We start from the raw sequence: 14,580 nt of genomic DNA, 5'->3' as shown, positions 1-14,580 counted from the left end.
ACTGTTTTTCTCCTGTGAAAAATACATTGTAAAAAGGGAGGTTTGGAAATGCAGACCAGCTGGTTAATGCGGTAGCCAACAGGGAATATGGAATCATCTCTTGGTCTCCATCCTCCTTGTTTGTGTTCCATAAGTGTTCTGAGTAAGTATTCCCAGTTCAAAGCTCCCGTTTCTTCCACTGCATGATGGACCCTGAGTTAGCAGAACTCAACACAGCCCAGGACATCTCTTAGCCCCAGAACTCGTTCATAGCGGTTGAAAAAACTCAGATCAGCATATCCCTGGCCCACGTTCAGACAAACCCAGAAGGGTTCAAAAGAGAAAGACCTACCTCGCCTACACTCAGCCTTTTCCCTACAAAATATATTGTCTTTAAATGGAGGAAGAGAACCCGCCACAAAAAACAAGGGATCTCTTTATAGAGTAAGGCTTGCCTGCCGTCAGCAATCTGAGCGCGTCATTTGATCGTAGGCTTAATGCTAATTCGTGGTGCCTTTATTTACAGTGAATGGGAAAGTCTTCTGGCACCATTTTAATAACAGCTTAGCCAGAAGGCCTGGAGAGAAAACTCTACACACAGTCAGTTAACTCATTCAACCAGTAGCTCTCGCTTTACCCTTTTAAGGGTGTAGCTGCCTGTCTTTGGTTTCTCCACTCCCTGAACAGAGCAAGGAGCTGTGGATGGTTCAGACGGGTTGCTCCACAAGGATGGGACGGAAATCCAGCTTTAGATCATAAGAGACCCTGCTTCCCCCGAGGGGCCATCAGGATAGGCCTTCCTGGAGCAGACGGATGGACATCTCTGCAGAAGGAAGGGAACGCTTCCAAAAGGTAGCTGACCACGTTGCAAAGAACATGAAGCAACACCACTTAAATGCAGTCTAAAATTACCCTATTGCATCACGGCTTTTCAGTAAGTCTCTTTCTCAACCGCCTGGTCTTTTATTTACTCAGATGAAACATTTTAATATCATCTTCCATCACCGGATGGGGAGCAACACGAAAGGGTGGTGAAGTACATAGATCACAAAGGCATGGGACCAAGACAAATTTCCTTAGGGAGAGATTTAACTAACACTAAGCATCACCCCCAGCCACATCACATTAAGCATGTGGGCAGAATTGGGAAATCATCTTTTTCTCTGCCCAGCTCTGAGCTGGCGAAATGCTGTGGGAACGGAAGCAGCAGCACATTGAAGGCCTCTTACTTCCCCCTTTCACAAGCCAAGAGCTGGTATTGTGAAGGACCATGTTAAGTTTCTGATCCCTCCTCTTCCTCCTCCTCCTCCTCCTCCTCCTCCTCCTCCTCCTCCTCCACCACCACCACCACCACTGAAAGTTGGATGAGACCACTGGTCCAGCTACTTCAGCACTGTCCACTCTGACCGGTCACAGCTCTCAAGAGCCTTAGGCAAAGATAGGTCTTACTTAGATCCTTGTTTCTTAAGATCCTTTCAAAGACCTCAAGTTCTGAGATCTTAAGTCCCCACATTCGCAAAGCATCAGAGGCCCATGACTAATTAAGGGAGGGCCAGTGAGAATTGAAACAGTCCTCTCCTGGCCCCATCACAATTGTGGTGCTTTGTTTTTTCATTGTAAGAGAAAGAATGAACGTTTTATTACACTCCAAGACCAGACCGTAAAAATTAAAGCAACCAAGTACAATTTGAGAAGACAATAAGATCTCATTAATTAAGAAAATCACTTACTTGTGTGACTGGGCCTGAACATAGTGAAGCCTTACACCTTGAGTGCAGAATTTAGCTATTGTATAGGTGATTTCAGGGTGCTTATCTTTTAAGAAAAGTTCTAAATACCATTGAGCCGAACAGCCAGGCACTCTATCTATTAAGAGTTGGATTAGTTGGGACCAGCAAAATTCTGTGTGAAATGTACTCCTCAAGAAGACCTGTTCTAGGGTTTCGATTTCATTGGAGGCACAGGGGTATTATCTGTGTGAAAAGCGCATCTGATTATATCTGCCATTCATGGCTGCAGAGGAAAAGGCGTTGAAGGGTGCTCTAGAGAAGGCCCAGGGATATTGGGAATAGAGTAACTAGTTGTATAGGTAGTGTGTGGGTTGTGGTTTCCTTGATTCACTACAGAGTCAGTACACAGTAGCCTTGGGGCAGCTGCAAGGTTATTTTGGAGTTCTGTATCTTCTAGACCATCAGAGATAATAATTATAGTTCTTACATATGGGAAAAGCTAGAGGAGTCATCTTGGAACCCCACCTCTACCCCAGTGATGCCAGCTTCTTTGGGGGAGCAGTTCTCCCATCCTTCCGTCAGACATGCTATGTTCAGTAGACTTAAGATGTTCCACACAATGTAAAGGAAATAACTGAGAAATGAAGTATCTCCTTGAGAGCAATTTTCTAGAGGCAACCTTCTACACCACGAAAGCCTCAGGAGATAGTGGTATTTGGTCTGGACTCAGAAGCTAAGCAGGGTTGGGTCATCCGATGAACTCAACAAGCCAATCAAGTATTCTTATGCTTGAGTCATTGAATTAATCCCAAAGTTTTCCTTGAGTCACCTGTGACTCCTAGAATCTTCATGCACAGGCATCTAAATTTCTGGGTCCTCATATGGAATTTGTTTCCATTCCCTTTCTCTGAGATCTTGATTTGATTTCCCAGTCTAGCCCACAGTGCTGGGGATTTTCTAATGGCCTCCCATCCAAGGACTAATCAGATCTCATCTTGCTTAGGTTTCCAAGGTTAAGTAGGTGGGGCCATCTGCTGTAATCAGAGGGTAGGGAAGATTTCTGTCTGTATAGATTGTACAGTATAGATTTCTATGGCAGACACTGTCTGCCATAGAAATGAAGCATTGGGTGAGAATCCAAGAAACCTTTTTACAAGTTAGTTAATTTTCTGAACAATTTCTATAGGTGGGCCTTAGGAACAGGATGCAGGAGGGTTTTTTGGGGGGAGGGGAGTTTCCACCAGCAGGAAAAGGTTGACTCACAAACTCAGCTGAGCTGCAGTGATGCAAAGGGGAAAAAGAACTTTGCTCTGGTTTCAGAAATGTCCACACAGCAGGTGTTATCATGGGACTGGACAGATGCTGCTTCTACATCTCCTCGTCCAAAAGAGCTGTAGGGCTTCGTATTGAAGAATAAGACTTCCCAATAACTAGACAGAGGAAATTAGATTTTCTTTTATTCATCTGGTCTAGGATGCATCTTGCCTGGGAAGCCACTGGTTTAGATATCAAGGCCCCTGCCTTCACCAGAACTCTGTGTTGCCACAGATCCAAAAATAAAGTAATAAAAAAAAATCAGAAGTTCCTTTCATTGAAGCTTCCAGCCACTCAGGCAACCATCAAAGATCTGTAGCTTCCAAAGCAAGCTTTCCTTAAACAACACACAATTAAGAGGACTGAGCAGCAATATGTAATTAAAAGGATGAAGAGCAGCTTAAAGAAATTTGCAGGAAAGCAACACAGGCCCCACCTACAGGTTTGATGTGGGTAGGAATAATGCACTACTATAAAACTCAATGGGAATGGACTAGAAATATCCACACCAGTCAGTGTATCTGCTACACGTTCAGATCTTGCAACCTCAGAAAGGCAACTGAACAGAAAGTTTAGTAGATAAAACGAAGCCCACACCAATGTCATTTTTTTACATTCATGAAGGACTGGGGGGCGGGGGGGGGATGCTAAGCTGGATTCTTGAAGCAGCAAAGGGAAGTGCTAAAATAAAATTAGATGACCCTATTCAAAGTTGGAGTCAAATTTAAAATCTCACTGTTGGAAGTTTCAGCATATTTCTGTCCTATGGAATCTTGGGGTATTTTTTGGGGGTTTTGACTGGTAGTTTCCAAAAGTACTTGATCGATCGATCAGCGTTCAAATATTACAACTTAGATTTGTGACTGTGTTAATCTTGAATATAATAGACATATGCAGTGTTATTTCTTAGGATTTTAATGGCAATATTTTGCTTTCTGTGTAGGATCACAGAACGATAGAATGGAAAAATAGAAGCGAATATGTGTAGCTCAGGGTTGAACTGTGGAGTCCTTGGGGTTCTCTGCGCTTGGCTGTTTTCTTGCAAAACATTCTAGCACTGAAGATGTTCCCTAGCCAGGTAACGAAACATTTGCAAGAAAACAGCCAAGCGCAGAGAACCCCAAGGACTCCATAGAATGGAACAGTTGGAAGGGATCTTGAGGATCACCTAATCCAACCCCCTGCCCAGAGCAGAAATCCTCTCTATAGCATCCTTGGGATCTGGGTATCCACCTCTCCAGCCAATAATGCAACAGTCAAAAATAAGAGAAATCATTTTTTAAATTGCATGCAAAGAAAGTTCTAGATTACTTTTTCTCGCAGTAAAAAAATATGAGGAATGTTCTTCTAGGAACAGTAGAACTTTTTTCTTTTGGGGGATCAAGTGATGACATTTGCATGCAAAGCTGTATTTTAAGGGGTTGATTATCTCTTTGGGAGAATACACGTAAAAACCATTCGGAAAACCTTCTTTCACCTGCAGTTTATTGCAAAAAGTATGTAGATAGCATGAACTTGTGAATTGCTCCTAAGACTGGAGTGATGGTGGATTTGGAAGCACCGTGATATTATTTCTGTAGTACACATTTTTTACTGGTGAAAATTAGTTGAGAAATAGGTTTGTAGAATGCTCCAAAACTGCAAAAGGTTGTTTTGTTTAATAAAATAAATGCATATACAAAATTTCAACCTCTGTCTCCCCCCCAGACCATTTATCCCCCCAAAACGCAGGGCTGCATTTTCTGACATGAAATTGGTAGAGACCGATTTCACGGGTCATTCCCACGATGAAGGGGGTTCTACTTTCATTTCTTGTATCATGCCAAGCCATGTTCAGAATTGCTCGTAGGTTTTAGTGACAGGAACTTTTTACAGAACAAGGTTTCTAAGAGGGTAAGAGAGAAAGAAGGATATAAACCACCATGTAAAGCTTTTCAATAAAAATCATTCTGTATTGCAACCTTCAGTAGGCAAACACAGACAAAACGCATTCAGGTTGTTTCATAACACTTACAAAGCTTTCTTCACAAGGTTATTACTACCACAGTTCCTACATCAACTTACTAAACTGACAACTCTATAATAATAAAGGCGCAAAATATTGCTTCATAGCATATTTTGAAAATAATATAAAAATAATTTCTATATTATAATTTAAACTTGGCTTGTAAAATTCCAACACAATACAGCCTTTTATGTCTACAAACAAAACACTTACAAACACCTTCCTTTAAGGGATTCTTGTTAAAAAACAGTATATTATTATTATCATTATTATGTTTCCTTCGTTTTAAAAAAAGAACCATCATGTATACAGGAAAAGCAAGTGTGCAAACAACTGATTGAAGTAATTTGAATTCCAGGCCATGTTCTACTCAGCAAGAACGCCGTGAATTTTGCCAGACCTTCAAATCAAGATGGTTGTACGTTGCGAAAGATTCAAACACAGTCATTGCTGACAAGCCATTCAGAATGAAGGACAGCTATCATTTTTCACCGCTGGTTCTTTACCCCAAGATCAAGCCTTTTTCCTTAGAAGGGAGGAGATCTGCAGTCCACCACTATGGTAAATTACTTCTTGATACCCTCGCAATAGACTCTTTGAGATCAACAGAATTGAATGGATACTCAAAATATGATAAACCCATTCTTAGATTGGGATTTGGGGGATGACAGCGAGAAGCATGAAATCTATAACTCTTAACCAAAGCAAGATTCCTGTCTGAAATGATTTATTTTCATAAATTTGGTACATAGCGCAATTGTAGCATGAGAGGGTATTTGATTTCTCTTTTAGGACGTGTCACAGGTTGTCGTTATTCTCATCCCATGGTTGGTCAGCAAGATGGAGAAATAATAATATGACAAAAAGCAAGAAAGCAGAAAACATTTCGGACTTAAAAAAAAAAGGTATATTCTTCTACCACCATTGTTATGAAGACATTATTCCCAATTTGGACCTGACATTCCAAACAATATGATTTTGATTCTTTTTAGAGTGGATTTAGATTTATTTCAATTTGTATATTCTGGCCCTTGTTGAAAGTTTTGTATCTGTGTGTATTTGTACATACATATCTACAGATGCAGTGTACAGAATTTGCCCTAAAGGTACAGCATGTTGATATGTACCTGCTTTTAACTGCAACGATCAGGAAAAATGAAAACTCTTATGAAGTTGACCTCATGTCCAACAACTCACTCTGCATTTTTCCCAAACTTTCAGGAAATGTCTCTATCTTCTTAGGCATACAATAAGAAACTCAGGAATGCTCCTAAGCAGCCTGTGGCGCTTTTCAACATTTTGGGGACTATATCCCTCATGTTATATTTAACATCAGGTTTTTCAGAGGGAGAGATTGAGCCGAATTTTCATTGGGATGTGCATGTAACCCTGCACAATATTTTCTCTGCAGAATTTGATTTTTTTCTTATCTTCTATGTTTACAAGTGATAGGTGGGCTCACAGAGTCTCTTGTAATGTACGAGGGAGATAATGTGTGATTATTTGGAAGGGAAATGGAGGGTAAATCAACCACACACATTATTCACACACTCTGTTGACCCTGTGCCAAGGCCCTGATTTAATCTGAGAATGAGACTGCGTGTTGCGTTCGAGCAGCGTTTCTCAACCTTGGCAACTTGGGAATTCAGGGAGTTGAAGTCCACACATCTTCAAGTTGCCAAGGTTGAGAAACACTGAGTTAGAGGAATGCATATTGAGTTAGAAGAATTTATACACAGTGTTCCCAGAACTATTGGGGTACAATTGCTCTACCACCTTTCCAGAATTTTAATGGGAGGTCCGGACACATCAACTTGTATTTGTCATCTTGCAATCCACTCATGTTTTCCCACTCTTTCCTGTTTTTTTGCCTTGATCAGAATATATACGTATATAAAATTAAGTTAGGAATGAATAGTTGCAGATGCATTTTAAGTGAAAGCATGATGTGTTGTCCACATGGAAGCATCCACAATCTTTGGGTTTTGGAAAAGTAATAATATAGCCTGGCCTTCATTATTAGTATTGTTATTATTATTCTGCAAGAAGAACAATGGGGAAGGGCACCAGCCTCAGAGAAAATTCTTGCTTCCCAGTTCATTTGCTTCTAATGACGGTTCAGTTATGACCTGCTGCAAAACTTTCTGTAGATGTGCTAGGAAACATCTACCACACACAACACAACTTATCTGTAAACACAAGTGTAGCATGTTTTATTCATTCATTAGCCCTTTTAAATACTTCTTTTAAGTGTATTATTACAAAGTATGAGAATGCCTATGTATCATTTGCTTATAATCCTTCACTTAGCCTCTTGTTCCATAGAAGAAAGGCTGAACATTTTGCATAATTTTTGTCTTTTAATAACATTAGTACAATGGCTCAAACCTGTCAAGAAAACAGCCTACTTTCTTCAATGCAACTTTCCCCTATTATTTATGTATATTTTAAACATAACTCTGTTTTCAAAATGTATTTGTAAAAACATCGCTTTGTCCTGGAACAGTTAGCAACACTAATTACATTCAACCACTGTTCCGAGGTCTGACACACCAAATGAATCCACCAGCAAAACCTTTTCCACAAGTGCCACTGAAATGACAGTTGTTCTTGAGAGACTCCTGTGCATTTCAGCAGGGCTTGTGCAGAAATAAATTCAGTAAAACTGAATCTACCTTTTGCACAACAGCCTCTGACATAACCCACCCCCAACTCCGATATCTACATTGGAACTGTTTTTGCACAACTCTGCATTCTTGACTCAGAATTAGCTTCCCAGAATAACCATAGCCCTTAACACACTGAATTGTCTACCATATCCACTTGTCCCACCCCTGACCCAACTCACAAACTCGTACAAGAAAAATGGAATAAAACAGTAGTGTACGTATTACGGGTATGTGCATATGTTTGTATGCACATGTATTCACACTCACAGAGAGAGAGAGAGAGAGAGAGAGAGAGAGAGAAATTTTCTGGTAAAATATACTTTAGCTTCTACAAAATACAATCTCTCAGGAATAGAACGTTAATCTACATGGAAAAAGCAATTAACAATTTATAGTTTTGAGTCAATTTTTTAAAAAAATCTCTACGTAATCTTTCATAAAAGAACCCTAGAAACAATGAAGGTGAGGCTACTCATGAACGTTCATTAGCTCCTGTTTGGCGTATTCATTTGAAAAAGGAATCTGAATCATAAGGTTACTAGTGACCACTGTTTCTCCATGCTCAGTTCTGATTTTGGAGGAGTAATACACGTGCATTTCTCCTACTTTTCATCTGTGGTCAGGGTCCTCAAGAAATGTCCCCACCACCGTTCATGCAACTTGAGCCTGGGGTCTCATCCAGTGTTCTACCACATCCTGAATGTGCCCAGTCTCAAAATCCCATTCAGGCACACAAAGGAATATGGGCATGTGATGTGGCTCTGTGGCTGGTTAGCAACATGAAGTCTGGTAGAGAAACAGGAAGACCTTCTACTCTTCGAAGGTTAAAGAGTTGTTTTCCGGCTTAAATACAACTTTCTCCTCAAATTCCAGCAACTTTTCACACATTCCACTTATTTCTAGCTTCATTTCTGTAACTGTAAGTGGTGGTAGTACGAGGGGGCTCAAAACATTTTTTTTTTGGAGAACCTCCACTAACTGTTGCTTTCTCCCTATTTCAAGGGTTTGCGTTTGCATAGCTCTAGTTCATAGCAATTATACTTTTTGAAATAATTTAAGGATTAGGGTTCAAATCAAATTGAGAATAAGAGGCTCAGGAAAGAGTGGAATGACTCATCTGGGCACTTGCTACTTTGCCCCCAGGGCAGAACATGGATTATTTCATGACTTAAGACTGGCAACATTTCTGTATGTATTGCTTGTTGGCGTGTATGTCTGTGTGCATGCACCTATACATCATTTTGAAAAGACATCGTTACAAAAAGCTCTTCATCTAAGAAAGCGGTCTCTGAACCAAAGGAAAACGGAGAACATAGTAATGACTGTTTTTAATAACCAATGTCACCTACGTTAGTATTTATAGGGGCATTGAGGGCCGTTCCTTTACAAATGCATCAGTAATAACTAGTATTTGCTTAATTCCCCACCCCACCCCCAAAAAACAACGTCCAATTTCTTTGTTTCTCTCTCTCTCTCTCTCTGAGATACAATCACAGGTTGCTCCATCTGGTACCACAGTTTCTTTGGCCAAAGAAATGAATCAGCAATCACCACGACCAAGGAGAAGCCTTCTTCAGAACTGGGGGAGACTCTTACGAATGAACTGTGCACAAAGTCCAAGAGTCAGAGCAGCCCCCTCCCACATCAGTTGAACATCTTGATTCTAAAGTGGAAGCACAGAAAGGGCAAAAAAGACATCCTAACGTGGTCTTTCTCCAGCTCTTAGAGGACAACACCGACAAAAAAGCCAGTTAGTATTAATAACACAGTCAATCCCCTCTTTTTTGTACAGATTTCCCAAAGACTAGGAATCAGCTTGGAATCAGGATCTCTGTACACACCCTGGTAAACTCTTGTGGTGCGTGGGCCCATAGATGTGGTAACCCAACTGCATTTATGGGAAAAAGTTGGTCTTAATGGAGAAATACCACACCTTATGTAGACTTTCCAAAGATACAGAAACTGCAAGGCTGGATTCATGAGGAGCTGTAGTCAAGCATTATTCAACCTTCCAAAATTAAAATATTTAAGAGATGCTAAGGAAGATTTCTTATTCATTTTAAATTCCAGTATGAATGCATAAGTGATGGATTCTACAGAAGAATTACTACAAGACCAGTGAAATGCATGAGTAAATAACCATGAACAAAAGGCACCATTATTTTATATTTAGGTATGCAGAACCGCATATAAAATGTAAAATGATGCATGGTCCTGAGTAAATCTTTTCTTAAGGAACCCACACAGATGTAAGAATTTAACAGCAGGATCCTTAATGAGCTTTTCCAAATCGCTGTGAGGTTTGAAGTTGCTGTCAGGATGGGGACGAATGGCATTAGGTCTTCCTTCTCCTTTTATCAGATGTAATGAGATCCCAGGAATGGAATGGATGTGGATGTATAGGCTGAAATTTAACTTAGGCCAGATGTGGACAACGATTCTCTTAAGAGTGAGGTTATACTGGTCTATATGGGGAATGGAGCACATTGTGAGGAGCCATATGCTCCTCTTAGGTATGCCGATGATGATGATGACAACAACACAAGAGGACAGGAAGGAAGTCTTCTCCTAAATTACGGATTGTATCATGGTTTTTATTAGAAACAATTTGCTTTGAAAAGTAGGGCGAAGGAAGATAAAAGTTCCTGCCATCTGAGGTCTTCCTAACTTTATGATTTAATCTAAACTTGAATCAGAAATGATGGAGATACCATGACTATTACCAGAAATAGATGGAATGGCTTTCTCTGAAAGACCACAACTACAGCTGAGGCATCTTCCCAGACTCAAGACTCCAAGGAAAAAAAGATCAGCGTGGAAACTAGCATCGCTTCTCTATGAGTTTTGACCACTTCATCAGCTGTGAACGGATGCTATGGAACGTTCTCAGTTATTCACATTCTGCCTACACTAAGGCCAGAGGCTGCTTCTGAAGATGGTTTAGTATCTTCAGATGATGGAGACGACCACTGGCCCAGATGTTGACAATGGCTAAACGTTCAGATGTGATACCAATTTGGAATCCACCGCAAAATTGTCTATTTCTTTGCAAGACCAATTCTGGGACTAGGTTATACAGGCAGCTGGGAGCTTAGAAGATCCCGTTTTTAGACCTTGGTTGGCAGCAAAAAAACCCCAATATGCCATTATTTTGCCAACTGTTTATTTCCTTTTATTCTACTCTGCTAATCGTTATGGCTAATTTTAACACTGATTTATATTTTCAACGGACTTTACTATTTAATGGATGCTGGCTGGATGCTGGCTACAGAGATTGCCATTTTTTAAAATAAATAGTTCAGGGGTGTCCCATTTATACAATATCAGATCCGTGTCAAAACAATGTGATACATCTAAAAAAGTATCTAAGTTATCTGGCTGGTTTAGTAATCAACAATCCCAGCTTCATCTGAGTTTTCGAAATAATTGCGTAAGTAAATTCAGGCGCTCATCCTTTTTCTGAATTCGAGTTTCAAAGGACCACATTTGAGAACGTGTAGAAAAACACACACAGAAAAACCCCATAGCTTGCTTTTCAAAAATACGTGTCCATAATTTAACATCAGTGCAAATGAATACAAACCACTTGTTTCTTCTCTGGAAAGGGAAGGACCTGGGCTACAGATCGTCTGGAGCATACCGTCATCCAGAGAGGTCCAAGGAAATAAAATAACTAAATAACGTGGCACTAACAATATTCCTAAACTCAATGAAATGGTATAGCCTGCGCCGAAGGGCATAAGACTGCAAGCTGATGGCATCAGGGTTTGTGCTACCCTGACATTAAAATATAAAGTGCTTATTTTTAACACGAGTAGAGCCTTATTTTAAATAAAAACTGGCCAAGTTGTGCAATTTAAGGATAGACCTTTTCATCTCGCCAGCTTTGACAAAACCGGTTTGCTTCCATGAATGAAAAAGCACATTTCGGTTGGGGGAGAAAAGCTGCACTCATGGATCCATACTTTCATTTGTGTATCTATGGAAAAACGGGGTTACTCAAACAAAAGTTTATAGCAAGGATGTTAGCGGGTTAGTATGCACTAAATACACCTTTACTAGGCTTGCTCCCTTGTTAAAAAAGAACGGAGAGAGAAGAAGCGCGATGAAACATGAGATGTCTTCCGGGGAGACGGACATCTGCCCTGGGACGAGGCAGACACTTCTGGACATTGACCACACCGCCTCTTCTATTATTATGACTTTTCCCCTAATCTTTCTACTACCTGAGTGATGTCAGTGTGAATTCAGGCACCATTAGTAAAGTTTTGACCACACAGATACAGCACTGACAAAGAAGTAAATAGCCTCTCGGATTACCAGCGTATGTAAAAAAGACGCCAACAAAGTGGAGAGCCATCAACTCTTTATGATAAATTAATCCTCGCTTTTCCCCCCACCACCCCTGAAAAAAAATAAGCTAGAACCTTCTCTCTTTAGATCCTGCTAGAGAATTCCCCTTTTCCTTCCTCCGCAGTCCCTTACCACATACGTCCTAAGTAAGAAAATGAACGAAATAAATATTTATTGGAAGAGCTCCACCGTCTTCAATGCCGCGACCCTTTACTTTCTCGCTCCCTGCGTTTTAGTTCCTCCTTGTAGCAGCAGGAACAGAAGTTCTTGGTTTCGGGGCGGCCGTAAAAGGAACAATTCTCTCTCTTGCAGCGGCTCTGCTGGATCGAATACGTGGGGCAGACCGTGGCCCTGCTGCGGTTTTTGTCATTGTTCGACCACGTTTGCGGAGCTTCTTCGTCCACGAACTCTAAGCCGTCTCTGATGTGACTGCCATTAAACCCATTGGTGTATGTTTGTGACTTGGAGTCCGTTGGCAGAGCGTAGGCCAACGATTCCACCGTGTTGACCGTACGAATGTCTGCTATCCGAGCTGGACTATAACTCTGTGAAGACAATGAGCGGTTCTGCTGAGGATACGTGGCACATGTTTTCAGGGTGCCGACTACAGGTTTGTAGGCATCATCTTGGAAGCTTGATGACTTGGAGTTGAACTCGTGCAAGTGAATGACGCTCTGCCTTTGAACGGGGGGCGTATGGCTATAGTGGGCAGATACTGGAATGGGTCCACTTTTCTTGGCACCATTGCTAGGTGAGGAAAATGACCCTGGTATGGGACTAGCACGGTCTTTGAACTTTAAAACCAGCTGAGTGGTATGGCTTTGAGGCAACACTGGTGATGCCCTCCCCTGAGGAGATGAATCCAGCTTCTCCTTTGAAAACCCTTCTTGTTCCAGTTTTCTACACGATGAGCCACTGAGAGTAGCGGCCTTCTTCTCCGCCTCTTTCCTTTTCTGCTCCTGTTCGGCGCTGAAGCGCTCTTGGGCACTAGTCAAATAATAGCCAATCATCTCCTCGTGGAACTGGTGTCTATGGCTGGTCAGGAGAAGGCCAGCGAAAATGAACTTCCGCTCCCCTTGCATGGCAGCTCGCAAGATGTTGAGGCTCAGCTTCACGTCGGTGCTGTACTTCCAGGGGTCCGACTGCTTCTCTGATGGAGATTTAGAATTTGCTTTTTCAGCAGGGGAGATGCTTGCCTTCTCCGTGGGAGAGGGGGTCTTTTCCGAGGGGGAAGTGCTGGCTGAGTGGCCCGATTCCTCTTTGCTTCCTTTACGCGATTTGGATTTCTTCTCCTTCGCCTTCTCTGTGATCTCCCCGTTTTTTCCATTCCCTGAATTGGCTCGGTTGATCTTGCCATGCACTAACCCGCCGAGGCCACCCATGTTTTTCTTCAGCTTGATGCCCAGAGTCTTACTGAGGCTTCCAAGTTTATTAGCCATGGAATCTCCTCGGTTCTTCTCTTTGTCCTTCCTTTGCTTCTCCTTCTCCTTCCCGTTTTTGCCATTATTGCCGTTAGAATTGCTACAGATGGAATCTCTGTCTGAATCCATGGAATCCACCAGTGACTGAACATCTTCTCCGGCTGATGCGGTAGGAGACTCCGGTTGAGCCAAAGGGGCCTATTGGGAAAAGCAGGTCAACAGTTAGAAATCAAGAGCAATCGTACACAGTGTGCCTCCATAAGAAACCTCTGTACATTGGCATGCAGATTTTTCAGAATCCCTCACTTCTGGAAAATTAAATTGTCTTTAAAGGCATGGGTTGTGCATGGCATCTAGTTAACAGCACACCGAGATGAAATGCCATATTGGCAACTGGCTTAATCTTTGGAAAACATCTCCTTGGCTTTCATTCCCCAAGCTGGTTCTTTGGGGCATGATTCTCTTGCAATTATTGCCAATACATGCAGGGAGCATCGGAGCATCTTTGAAATGGGGGTGATGGGAAAACAGTAGAGCTAATTTGCGAGTGTTCCCATCTGAAGCCTCAACAATCATTGTGATAGGTCATTAGATAGGGCTGATGTGTTTTGGGGGACAGATCTGAGAACTGAATAATGGGTTTAAGGATGGAATTTCTCCATCAAACGTATCAGCTCAGCTTCCCGAAGTTTTTCGGCAAACAAGGCATGGCTTAATGGGCTGATATATCAGAAACCGACTTAATCTTGTTATGTGTTTAGTTGCTCAGCACTCATGAGACATTACGCTTTAGAACACATGGAAGCACATCGATCCATTCCAATCTGGTCACTCTAGGGAGCCTCATTCTGCAGGAACAATGCTAGATAAATTCAAGGACAACCAACATCTACCAAGCATACCCAACAAACTTAGGTGCACCTGAGATGACACTCTCTTAATTCAAGGCGAGAGGTGGCAAGCATCTTAAGATAAGCCATAATGCCAAGAAGGTGACCATGGATGGATGGCAGTTGGGTCTTCCCGTCAAAACAGGTAGGAAGGACAGATGTGTGACGTGCGTTACCTTCCTCTACTCAGCCTCCACATGTTTTTAACCAAATGAATGG

At 41.6% G+C, this 14,580-nt stretch overlaps 1 protein-coding gene across 1 annotated transcript in view; it reads right to left on the bottom strand.

Moving 5' to 3' along the window:
* Positions 1 to 4,917: 4,917 nt before the first annotated feature.
* The window catches only part of OTUD7A (OTU deubiquitinase 7A), a 56,590-nt gene continuing 46,927 nt past the window's right edge, over positions 4,918 to 14,580 (bottom strand). Inside the window, exon 13 of the mRNA XM_088148324.1 lies at positions 4,918 to 13,669. Coding sequence (XP_088004450.1) covers positions 12,245 to 13,669 — 1,425 coding nt within the window. The 3' untranslated portion in view covers positions 4,918 to 12,244. The remainder of the gene's footprint in view (positions 13,670 to 14,580) is intronic.

Source organism: Python bivittatus, unplaced genomic scaffold, assembly GCF_059951505.1.
Source record: "Python bivittatus isolate LINGU-HERP-01145 unplaced genomic scaffold, Pbiv_v1 ctg000530_np1212, whole genome shotgun sequence".
Classification (NCBI taxonomy): Eukaryota; Metazoa; Chordata; class Lepidosauria; order Squamata; family Pythonidae; genus Python; species Python bivittatus.
This window is presented reverse-complemented; position numbering and strand designations above follow the sequence as displayed.